The 13,314-nt window shown below is 34.7% G+C and overlaps 1 protein-coding gene across 1 annotated transcript; it reads right to left on the bottom strand.

Moving 5' to 3' along the window:
• Nucleotides 1–643: 643 nt before the first annotated feature.
• On the bottom strand, nucleotides 644–12,800 carry LOC114263963 (polyribonucleotide nucleotidyltransferase 2, mitochondrial). Its single transcript, XM_028204550.2, has 16 exons — nucleotides 12,391–12,800; nucleotides 11,462–11,617; nucleotides 11,198–11,368; nucleotides 9,909–10,034; nucleotides 9,670–9,831; nucleotides 9,368–9,487; nucleotides 8,748–8,885; nucleotides 8,463–8,625; nucleotides 7,536–7,661; nucleotides 7,018–7,148; nucleotides 6,511–6,730; nucleotides 6,314–6,397; nucleotides 6,041–6,120; nucleotides 4,075–4,218; nucleotides 1,823–2,575; nucleotides 644–1,186 (listed from the first exon to the last, which is right to left on the bottom strand). Exons 1-16 carry the CDS (start codon nucleotides 12,730–12,732, stop codon nucleotides 1,082–1,084), a joined length of 3,021 nt encoding a protein of 1,006 aa, XP_028060351.2. The 5' UTR covers nucleotides 12,733–12,800; the 3' UTR covers nucleotides 644–1,081.
• Between the last annotated feature and the right edge of the window lie 514 nt (nucleotides 12,801–13,314).

The raw sequence follows: 13,314 nt of genomic DNA, 5'->3' as shown, positions 1-13,314 counted from the left end.
GTACGTGTATATATATAATTTTTTTTTTTTTTTTTTATAAAAAACTCATCTTATATTATTTGTTAGATTGATCTACAAAGTCTAGTGATAAGTATAGCGACTCTTATACCATGTGACAATTTTCATGAAATACCTAATTTGCTAATTATACCATGAATTATGAAAACTAGAATCAAACACAGAACGAATCACAAAGGAAATTTCAGCACAAGTTGTTCTCTGAAGTCAACCCACCATCTCTCAGAAAAAGCCATCTCACCAACCAATATATAGAAAGGATCACAAAGGAAATGGTAACGTAAAACAAGGTGAAAATAAATAAAAGTGATGACAAATTTTAAATAAAAAAAAAAAAAAACAATAAATAAATAGACACTGCAATTTACTTTTCTATTCCAACATCCTAAAAAGTCAATGTTCAACATGTCACGAAAAAAATGAACAAGCTAGTCAGCAAATTGGGCTGAACAGTGGAAGATTGATAGAAAACAACTGACAATAGAAACGGGCCTCAACCTATAATTTTCATTCAATAATAAACTGAATTTCCTTCAAAAGCAAACACAAAATGTAGTCATTCCTAAGGTAGAACTCAAGTCTGGAGTTTCTAAAAAGCTTGAAACTAATTCTCTCTATCATGATAGGATTGCAAGATATTGTTTCATTTTCCCTTTTCACGATAATAAAAAATATTCATAACAAAATAATTAGAAAACAAAATTTACAATGAAGTTACATGGCTTACCTAATCAAAATTTGGAGTGCACGTTGGGCCAATTATAATCATGGCAGTCCATATACGCAAAGTTCTAACATACTTCGTAATAACAAGACTTCAAGTGAGAACCCAGCTAACCTGATGGTTAAACGGACTAGCCAGGTCGCAAAAGCTTTTTTCGAACCAAAGCTGCACTGACCACAAGGTCATTTGAATATCACATGCCTCGACCCATGCACACCATAAAATACTAGCAAAATTTTCAACATCCCTGCACTTATGGTACATGATATTCCTTCAAGCCACTGTTGTTGCTCATTGTCATGCATGAGACATTATTCTCAGGATTAAGCCAATATAAGACTATTCATCTTCTACCATAGACATTACGGGGATTCCCTTGCTAGTAAAACTTGAACACTTGACTCGCAACTCACCACCAACCTCAAAGTCTCTCCTGCCACCAGCCTGCAAGAAAAAACGAGGCACTCAAGATAACATCAATCTACCAAATATACAAATATATATAAACTTTTAAGGCTCAACAAGCTTTGAATACATTACAACCCAGGCTGTAGGGCACTTCGGTGCTAGTCAGATGAGGTTTCAGGTTCAAATCAACAGAGGTGTTGGCTTGCAGTGGTAATCTAACTCTACTAGCCTATTAACAAACTACCGTGTGGCCAAAAAAAAAAAAAAAACTGCTTTGAATGCATTACTGTAATATAGATAAAGAAGAAAAATCATGAATGTTATCAATATCCCAAAACCAAACAGTATACCTTGTCCTCATAATACTCAATAAAGTAACATGCATTCCTTTTGGACTCCTGAAAATCATGTCTGCCACTAGGTTCAAAACAAAATCATGTTTCTTTTCAGATTCTTGAAAATCAGTAAATGCTACTACTACATGGTAGACAAGAACTATGCAGATTTTAGACCCCTAGCTGGATAAGGATAGCCATGTATACAAAGCCAAACACACCACTGCATGTACCTCTTATATGCATAAGATTCTATTCCAAATGATTACCTCATCGCAAACACTAAGGTAAATTAAAATTACTGCTAACAAAACATAACCAAGAGATTAACACATACCTCAAACCGATACATCCCACGAATTCCATCACCCAAGTCAAGGACTATTCCCCGTGCGCGAATTTGATGAACCTTAGCTATTACCTTCATCCCTAGCTTTAGATTTTTTGAATTTATTGAAGCCTCAACCACAGCTTCCTTATCATTTAGATCATCCTGAGAATGTGAAGAGGATGCAGAGGTGTATTCATTCTCAGCTTCATTGTCACTTACAAAGTTAGAATTGGATTCTTTCTCTCTTTCCTTTGGTGAAAATAGTTTCGACTTGTTTGCTTTGCTGGTTGGGAACAGGCCAGAATCAGAAAAAGTTGAGACAATCACGTCACTTTGAGATGGCAATTTTTTGAAATTCTTGACAGAATCAGAAGGGTTTAGAGCTCTGGAGCTACTTTTAGGATTCTGATTCAAGCTGGCAGATGTTTCCTCCTCATCACACTCTGCAGCGCTTCGAATTAGAATAGATGGCGATGAAGAAGGAGAGGATAGCCTACTAATTTCATTTCTACACAATGGTGAATCCCCCAAGGCAGAGAGTTGCTTTCCTTGCTCATTAGGCATATCCCCAACTGATGTCCAAACATTAAGGTTTTGTTTTGTATGTGCAAAAGACCCTTCAACCAAATTATTTGTTTCAGATCCTGGTCGGGGTAAAGTTTCTTTAAGAGATAATTTGACGTTGCCACGAAGATCCTGCCCTATGCACTTTAAGGAAAGTTGCTGGCCAATAGATACCACATCAGCTATTCGGGAAACCTGATGAGAAACAGACACAAGTTTCATGAAGAGAAATGAAAACAACAACAGACTATAAAATACAAGTTCTTCAATAAACTAAAATTGTCGCTGTGAAAAGTGAAAATCACCCCAAATCAAGTATACTTAAAAACTAGATGCAAACATTCAAGTGCAATAGGAAACCAACCACTCTGGTTTCCATGAATGTGTTCATAAAAAATTATTTTATTTATCGAAAAACATGAATGTTGTCATTCCAAGACCACTATAGTCTCTTCCAGTATGTCCGTGTATATATAGACATTAACATACACAAGTAATCAATTGCAAGCAACTCTTTTCAGGCCTTTCCATCCATTTCTAAATTTAAATTATGTTTATTGCTTTTCCAGTCAACCACAATAGCAATAGAAGCAAAACTATGCCTTAGTCTTCAATAATGCCCATTGAAAATAGCATGTTGAACATTTCAATAATGCTCATTGAATATAGCATGTTGAACATTACACAATTCAAGATATAGAAAAGAACAGAAGTTTCAAATGAATGCCAGTAAAATAATGACATGAGTTAAGTCTCCAACCATCAGCAAATTACTATAACAACAAGATAAGCGAGGACAGTTGCCGTCGCAGGAATCATGCTTAAGGAGAGTTAGCTCTTAATATTTGAAGGATCTAAGAGCAAAAACTAGTATAATTAATGGCCGCCCTTCTTGTGTCAATTGAGCAAGGAACTACCCATGTTTGGTTTGTATATGTGAAACAATTTTGAAAAATAATTTTCTAGAAAGAGTTTACAAAATTTAAAAATTTGTTTGGTCGTATGTTTTGAGAATAGTTTTGGAGTTTGGGATGATTTTATTTTATTTTATTTTAGTTGAATAGATGGGTGTGAGAGAAAAAGTAATTGATTGATGTGTACGTAGGATGTGAGATAAGGGAAGGGAAAGAGAAAAAATGATTGATTTCGAAATTTTTTTTTCAAAATTTTTTAACCAAACAAATTTTTGAGATTTTTTCTCAAAAATTGTGGGCTTGTTTGGCTTGTTTTTGGGAGAGTTGTTTTTGAAAAAAAATTTGGGGAGAGTTTAGAAATTTTTTTGGTTTGTTTGGTTGTATATTTTGGGAGAGTTGTTTTTTTGAGAGTTTGGGATGATTTGATATTTTGGGAGAATTTGAGTAGATGTGTGTGAGAGAAAAAGTGATTGAGAAGGAGAGAGGAGAGAGAAAAAGTGATTGATTGATGTGTAAGAGAGAGAAAGTGATTTTGAAAATTTTTTGAGAAAAACTCAAACCAAACAATTTTTTAGAATTTTTTTTCTAAAACTCATCTTCCAAATACAAACCAAACATACCTGTATCTCTAGATACAAACCAAACAAGGCCTACATCTTCGATGTTATGTGCATAATGATTAGTCAAAACTAACGATGTCAAATAATAGACAATTTGTTCAATGGAAAATAGAGGAAAAGTAAATATTGCTCTATGTTAGCACCACAACTATTCACATACCGGTTCATGTGACAATTCAGAAATGTGTAAGAGGCCTTGTTGGCCACCATTAAACTCCACAAAAGCACCATATTCTTTGATCGATGTTACGGTACCTTTATAAATCCCTCCAACTTCAATATCACGACCAATTATAAAATCAACCTGAGAACAATATCCAAAAAAAAAAAAAAAAACCTTCAGTTTGATGATTCTCATTGAACAAAGATATCCTTGAGAATGATTAAAGTAAATGAAATGGACACATTTAGTCTAATTTACAAAATATGTAATGCACATGGTCTGAGAATCATAAACAACTATCTACAACTTTTTACAGCACCCAATGTGATTTTTTCAAGCAATAAAGCAAGATCTTTTTGACACAAAATAAACCTATTCACAAGACATTCAGTAACCATAGAATTAATTTTTATCTTTGAGAAATTTGTCGTGGAGATTCAAGTACTACTATATTTCACACTTTTCAGAGAGAAAAACTATTAGAAATTTAGTCAAAACGAGGGACATGAATGGAAAAAATATAAGAAGGAAGAGAAAGAACAAAATTAGCCTCTAGAGATCAGGGGAGACATCAAATGAAGAGGGTTAAAGAACACAATTAATCATTACATTAAACTCAGAACCAGTCATAACAAGACATGCTATGGTTAGTGGAATACCCAATCATGCCCTTACTGGAACATTGTAAGGCCTTATCAGCGAAAACCTTCACATTTCAGGGTTTTTTTATTCTCCCATTTCAGGTTTGCTTTATTCTTTTAAAATCTCTGAGCATAAGTGGGCAACCAACTTTCAATCACTCACTTTCACGTTCAACTTTAAGGTGATACCTTAGTGAGTCAATCATAAAATACCAACATATCAATCAGCACACAAGTTATAGAAATTATCTTTCTATTCAATTCTTTGAATGGATCAACACATTAGCAATTTTGAAAGGGGTTACTGTAGTTGTCTTCAAGTATTAGCGTAATAAAATTATCAGTAACCTATTCTTTACACAAGATAAAAATTGCAGCACCCCTAATCCAGAATTAAAAGTTTATGCTTCCATTACAAAATGAATGAAAATTAGCAAACATATATTACATGAGAGAAGTATTCTATAATTAGGATTTTAGATAAAGATTACAAAGTTTAAACTCCATGACAGCACACATAGTTCCTGTGCACTCCCTCTGTCCCATATTTTTGTTGTCCACTATTCCATTTGAAGATGTCCTAAAACGAGGTCCATTTTGAGAAGTCAAAACACTTAAATCTAATGATTTTATCATTTTACAATATTATCCTTTCAAAAAATGTGGAGTGGAGGGATAGTTTTGGAAATGTATACTATACTCTATTAGTTGGGTGCCAACACAGTAAATACTTGTCTCATTTAAAGTTGGATTTTCCATGGTGACAAAAATTCTGGGATGGCAGAAGTATCAACATGCACTATGTTGTAGAACAAAAATTCTTTTGTGCTTTGAAACACTATTCTATTGATGCTTATGACAATTCAATTATGAATATTTATACCTAATATAAGAATTCAAATGCAACGTAATGATGAATAACCAAACAAAGCTTTGAGTCCCAATTAGGAGCGGGTTGGCTATGTTATGAATCTTCTCTTGCCATTCTGATCTGTCAAGTGTTATACTCTCAGTTAAATTAAATAAATTCATATTTTTACTACCACATCCCCTAGTAGTGCTTAGGTCTTCCCTTCCCTTCCCTTCCCTTCCTTTCCCTTTTTCTTTTTTTTTTTTTTTGATAATTTTTCTTACTCTTCTTTTGTTTTTTGTTTTTTTTTGGTTTGTTTTTGTTGTTAGTTTTTAAGGGAAACCTCTTTCAAGGTTTAAACTAAGTTTATTATAGATAGATTCTTAGATTTTCAAAATGAAAATGACAAAGAAACCAACACATTTCAATCAAAGTAGATGAATAGAATACGTCAATAAAGTGCAGGAAGTACCTTTTCTAATACTTTTTCCAGTACAGAATGGTTCTTAGCAACTATAGTAAGTGTTCCATCGCTCACAGAGATCCGTGCACCTGGATTATAGAAGCTAATACAGATTATTAGAGAAATAGTGATATATGCATATAAAACCACAGCCTTGATCTACCTGCTAAGTGATCAAAGGGAGAATTTGATGAACAAATAGAGCACAAATTCTAGTGATTCAAGAGAGGGATTTCAAAGATTGCATTAAAGATGTGAAGAATTTCCAAGCTTAAGTCAGACCTGTTTCTTCCTCAAGTTTTCTCTTTAAGGCACCAAGAGGCCCGATCAAGCGGCGAAGAGATTCATTGCTGTACTTCAAGCTAACTGCAAAATATATTATAAACTTTACACAAGCATAAAATACGATACTGTGATTGAAATTTTCATGACAGCAAGCCATCTACTGGACAGAGTGCAATAGGAGTGCAGAACCCAACCTATTCGAGGAGAATTTCTTTCATCCTGAGTACGTGGGGCATTTATCTCTCGCTCCATGTGGTCAAGTATCTGAAGCCGAGCTTTAAATGCAGGTTCCAAACTCTCACATATAATATCTAGAGGAATTCCGGCAGGCTTTATATCCAATTGTATTGCTGTTACTCCATTCCGTGTGCCTGCAATTTTAAAGTCCATGTCCCCCAGATGATCTTCCAGGCCCTAGAGATAGAGAGAACTCAGATGTGCAATTAAAGAATTACAAGAACTTAGTACCAGTCAGTGCTGCAAAAGATGGCAAGAAATGTCACAAAGTCAATATATTAACTTCACAAGAAAGGCTCCGAGGACTTTCCCATGTTCTTTTTTTTATATAAAAAATTCCAAATACTTCACAATGTTCAGCTCATGAAAAGTTAAAAAAAAAAAAAAACAAAAACAAAAAAAACAAAAACAAAAAAAAAAAACAAAAACCAAAACCAAAACCAAAATATGATTATAATCCTTACCAGAATATCAGTCAGTATGCGGTAATCCTTGATTGTGCCAGTTGATGGGTCAACATCACTCACAAGGCCTACTGACACACCTGCTACATGCTCTCTTAATGGAATTCCCGCATCCATCAAAGCCATGCTACCTACAGTAAATAAAAACAGAAAGGGACCATCTAGCAACTTGCTTAATGAAATATAACTATTAGTCTACCACATAACCAACTTTCAAATCATATAGCAACTTTCACGCAAAACAGTATAGAAGCTTTTGTGCAAAAGAAGTTATGGTGATCTATTTAAATCAATTACTTGCATTGATGATTTTTCAATTTCTCTAGCATTTAGTAGTGACTACTGGAAAGTCCCTGTTCGCTTTGTCACCAAATGAAAACAATCTCAACTACCACGGTAAAAAGAGAGGAGACAAAGATAAACGATCAAATTTTAATGCAGGATGAGGACTCCAATGCAGAGACAGAACACAGTGGAATGCCAGATAGAAGCAACTGTAGTAGGTTAGAAAATTATACCTCCACAGACAGTTGCCATTGACGTTGAACCATCAGATGCCATGACTTCTGAATTAACACGAATTGTGTATTTTAAATCCTCTTCAGGAGGTAAGACAGCAAGCAGTGCTTTCTCAGCAAGGGTGCCTACATGAAATGAAGAACCCAAGCAAAGACAAACCTGTTTGAGATATTCTTAGCTTGTTGAACAAATTATGCATTTTACACACAGATAGCTATTTAGATTAAATGTACTAACACTTCTCTTTACAGAAAATCATCATCTTATGAGACGCATAATAACACAGCATTAGTGGAATGCTTCAGCAAACACGTCATTTATTAGAGCAGAAATGTTGGAAATAGATTTCAGTGGCATAGTCTGTATTTACCTCAATTATGGACCTAAAGCATCATTCAGAATCACCACATTATGTCCACCGAACTTTGACCCTTCCTGGGAATTAGTCACCAGTAGTTTACCTTTATCCCCAACACTTTTAGCTCTTTATATTACTATATAAATTGTATTTGATATGCAAGTATCGTATTTATAAGGCCCAACCATCCCCGGGAAGTCATTTAATAACTTCCTGTAACAGCAAGCTTGGTACATAAACAGCTTCAGATTTGAACAACATCCAGAATAACACACAGATACATTTACAAACCAAGTTTTGCCAATTTTACCCCCTCAATATTTGTTCCTCACTGCATAGATTATGAAATTGTGATATAGTTCTATTTATGCAGAAAGTTTAAGAATGGAAGACATACAAAGAGTTAAATCGAGCAACAGAATTATCAAGCAGACGAGCAGAGTGGGAAGGCGGATTCAAATGGTCAAAGTCAACAGACCGATACGAATTCATTATTGACATGACATAATAACATGAAGAAAAATGCATTTCTTTACTTATTTATCAAATAATAAATAAATTACTTTACCATGTCCAACTTCACGCCTATTCAGGCCACCTCTTTTACCCACTTCATTAATACAGAATGGTGGAAAGCTATAATGAAGCATGAAACGCTTCGTTGAGGGACCAACCAGGGACTCCAAACGTTGAGCATCTCCAGGTGCTCCAAGGGTCACAGTACAAAGAACCTGTTGATAACATCAAACATATGACTACAGTTGGAACTCAACATGTACAAATAGGCACATTCTGTCTATATAGCGAAGTAATCCACACTGACCAACAGAATTTAAAAAGTTGACACACTGACCTGAGTATCTCCGCGTGAAAAAAGTGATGATCCATGCAATTGAGGTAGATTACCAGCTTCACAAAATAAAGGCCTAACATTGTCAAGACATCTCCCATCAACCCTCAGTCCTTCATCAATAATCCTTCTGCGAACAACCTGATATTTTTATAAAAATTGAGATGCTCTTCATCAAAGAGAGATGTGAAAACTAAATAGATAGACATGAATTTTGTATGACAAATAAAACATCTAAAATCCTAAATGAACAGTTCATAAAAGGCCATCCATTACCTTCAGAAACAATTTTCCAAACGCCTAAAGTTTATGGTCCAATAATTTCACACAACGTATCTTGGTTTTGTTAAAGACCAATATACACACTCTGTGAAGCATAGACATACCAAGTATCTTTTCTCCAAGAAGAAATGTTTACATGACATAACCAACTTAAATCGTAAATAAAGAAAATAGACACTTGCATACAACAAATCATGGGAAATAAGTGTTAATACAATACTTCTCAAAAAAGAAGCTTAAACATACAGAATCCATTCTGCAAACATGACTATATAATTAACTGAAGAATTTCACTGAATATAGCTTACTCAGAGAATTAACTCAAAATTTTGTATGCATACCTCTTTCCGTACTGTGTCAACGGTCTTGGATACAAATTTTAAGCTTTCTTCATCACACTCTTCCTCAAGTGCCCTTTTTACATCCTGTGTGATCTTATCTAAAGCCTCTCCACGTTCAAACTGAATGTAAATAGTAGGAAAATAATTAATTTAAGAGAACATATTGGGTAGAGAGTATCACACATAGGAAGGCAAGACGACCAACCAAATAACACTATCCTCAAAAATATATTATTATATACAAACGCATGTAGATAAGTAAAAGGTATCATATTTTTTCAAAATGTTTCCTGTGTGCACACCTTGCCATACGTAGGATCAGTAAAGACAGCTTCAATAGGTGCTTCAGCCAAGTTCCTGATTTTGTCCAATGTCCTCTCTGACACCATAGACAATTTATATTCCTTCTTCTGCTTACCAGCTTTGGCCGCCAGTCTGATTTGAGGCTCAAGATATTTAACTGCCTGATTATTCGAAGTCACACGTCTTAATTAATTCAATTACTAATAGTTGCAAAATTGTTATGAGTTTTATGGCTAACCTCAGGATGAGCCAGCCTTAAGGCAGCTTCCAGATCTCTTTCTGAAATCTGACGAGCTTGCACATCTATCATCAAAGTTTTATCCTTTGTGCAGGCATAAACCAAGTTGAGATCACTTAAGTTGAGCTGCATGGCGTTCAATATGATGCCAATGATAATCAGAATCTGAACAAAAGTCCCTAAACACACCGTAAAAGCTTGTGCAATTAATGCTTCAAAGATATTAGAACTGGGGAGAAATTTAAAATAATTCATGCTAACTCAAGCCGATAAGCTGTCGATTCAATATTTGAAATTGAATGTAATACTAAAAACAAATTAGCAAATTATCATTTTACAAAATTATATTACACGGACCAATCATTACAGGAACAGAACCAATTAATCCATACCAATGAAAATGATATAGAGGTTTTGTTTGGATTGGGAAAGAATGCAAGGGCATGAGGGTTGGAACATACTGCATAAATATTGTAATAGAGCATCTTAACAATCAGACCTTTGTGCTGCATTTTGCAGGAGGAAAGAAAAGAGAGAAAAGAGAAGAAAATAACTTAGTATTTGTCCCTATTGATTGAGAAGAAAGTAAAAAGTTAAGGGAAAATATTTCAATTTGTGTACCCTTTAGCACTATTTGTTTTGCCTACATTTAAGTTGAAACTTCCCTCCAAATTGCCTTGCATGTAATGAAGATTTTTTAAGAGGGAAAAGTTTTTAGAAATTTTATTTCCTAGATTCTTTTATTTTAAGAGAAAAAGAAAAGATTTTTAAAACTTTCTCTTCTCTTCCCTTCTCTTCTCTGCCAAATATATCATTAGTACAGATCCCACACACATGCTACCCCCATCTGAATTGATGCAAAACCACTCTTATAGATGGTAATGGATGGGTTCTTCAATAAGTGTGACAACACTATGAGACCCCTAATATAATTTAACTAATGGAGGTGTTTCAGCTTTAGCAAGAAAAGGAATACAAATTGAGCATTTAAAATTGAAGCAAGTGATGTGTAGGCAGCACTGAGGTCGACATTATATTGAACATAATAAATAAAATGGAAAAGCAAAGAGAATTGTGAAAGCAAACAAACAAAACTTCTGTGAAATAACAACCTTCAATACCAGATCAATAAACACCAACATGGAAAAGAAAAACCCCACATTTTCAAATATCATTGAATATAGGTACATATATAGCATATTAACACAACCCCATGAATATGCTAATCAGTGCATTCAAAAAGAGAATATATATGCACCTCTACCATCAAATTAATATCTGAGTACTACCTCATCCATGCTTGGATTAACAATAAATTTCCCGGAAATCCTTCCAATACGAATCATTCCAATGGGGCCACCCCAAGGAATATCTGATAACATAAGAGCGGCAGATGTTGCGTTAGCTGCCATTATATCTGGATCCTGCTTCCCATCAGAAGAAAGAACACTTGCCATTACCTAAAAACCAGTCCATAAAGATTGAGAGAGTCAGAGCAAAGAAGAAAGAAAAGCCTATAAAATACGGCATAAACCAAGACAGCTGTACCATACCTGGACTTCATGGTAGAATCCAGCAGGAAAAAGTGGTCGTATAGGTCGATCAATGATACGACCACATAAAAGCTCACGTTCTTTTGGAGCACCCTCCCTTCGCATGAATGTGTTGGGAATCACACCTTGTGCAAATTGTTTCTCTTGATAATCAACCTTGAAAGAAGCAAAAGCCAAAAATATCATCATGAAATCAAGGGAACAAACCAATTGTTTACCACCAAAACACAAAATAAACAAACCAAAAAAGGCTATGTGAAGCATGCCCCAAAATAAAAGAGTTTATATTAATAGTTCAACACCACAGCGGTTATTGGGTATAAAGTTAAATAAACTAGCTGCGTTGCTTTAACAGACCAAAATAGTTCAACAGATACTATTTAGTAGCCTCCCACAGGTCTATTGGTTTTTTTTGGTTCGTTTGTTTTTTTTTTTTTTTGGTTTGTTCGTTTTTTTTTTTTTAAGGCAACAAAAGCACGATGCCTTCAGAATTATAAGCAAACTAAAATAAAATAAAATGTCACACTCCCACTGAGCTATGAAATTGCAATAATATGATTCAATTGTTCCATAGTACCACCATCCAAATGCCCCATGTAATTCTAGCATTGACCCAAGTCCCTTGCATTCGTCATCAATCAAGTGTTATTTTTTTTAATAAATAAACACTCAATCAAAGTTTAATATCTTAATATTTGCCCTAATTCATGCACAGAGTGCCCCCTAATTTCATAAAGGTCAAATGTACTCTAACTGCCTATGCATTTCTGTATCTCTGCAACATTAATGGTTCACATAAGTTTGTGATCGTTCACTCTAAAATCCCAACAACCGATCAAATCAAGAATTTAATCAATTCAATAAAATATCAGAATAGCCAATAACCATTCAAAAGCATATAAAATAAAAAAATAAAGATAGAAACTCACAGTGAGGGGTAAGAAGTCGCGAACGGAGTCGCCTTTAGATGAAGCAACGGTGGAGAGGACTTTGGTCTCTTCAATGGCTAGAACAACTGCACCGTTAGCAAATCGGGCGATCTTTCCTGTCTCTAACGAAAATCTCCGTGATCCGATTTCGAATTCTTCTGTGAATGTTTCCAGAACCTTCGTGCCGGCAACGGAGGTTTCGTAATCGGACGGCGACAGCGACGGCGACGGAGCAAAGCCGATGCGACCACTGCAAATGGTGCGGAAGCCGAATTTCCTCCATGTGAGGATGTAAGGTAAGGATGTGAGGAGAGGGTTCCTTCTGCTCGCCAGGGAAGCCATGGCGAGGAGAGAGAAAATTTGAGAGAGAGAGAGAACCGAGTGAGGGTTTAGGGTTTAAGATGTTTTAGCGCGAGAAGATGTTGGAGCCTTGGAGGGTTTAACAAGGGTTTTGATGGGGTACTTCGCGGCGTACCCTAAATTTAACTTGGACCTCCATCCAGGGGGCACAATCAATATCTGCTTTGAGTTAATCTTGCCAAAAAAAAAATTGTATTTGGGCCTTTTACTCATGTATTTTTTGAACAAAAAAAAAAATGATTGTATTTTTTAACTATCAATTGACTTAATTTGTGATTAAGTTTTTCTACACTCCGTTTCAATCACATGATGAGAAAAAAAAAATTGTGTGTATGGTGACAATCTCTATGTTTTTTAAAATTTTATTTAGTCAAGTAATATATTATTTAGCATTCTCTTTCATAATATAAATATTAATTACAATATCATCCATATTATGCATGAGATTATTTGTGTGTTTTTATTTTTCTGTTAAAAAATAAATGGGTACCAATAGATATTGTGTGTTTTTATTTTTCTATTTTTATTTTGTACTGTACAATTTATTAAATATTTATTTTGTGG

Source organism: Camellia sinensis, chromosome 1 (assembly GCF_055761805.1).
Source record: "Camellia sinensis isolate YWXY chromosome 1, ASM5576180v1, whole genome shotgun sequence".
NCBI classification, from domain to species: domain Eukaryota; kingdom Viridiplantae; phylum Streptophyta; class Magnoliopsida; order Ericales; family Theaceae; genus Camellia; species Camellia sinensis.
This window is presented reverse-complemented; position numbering and strand designations above follow the sequence as displayed.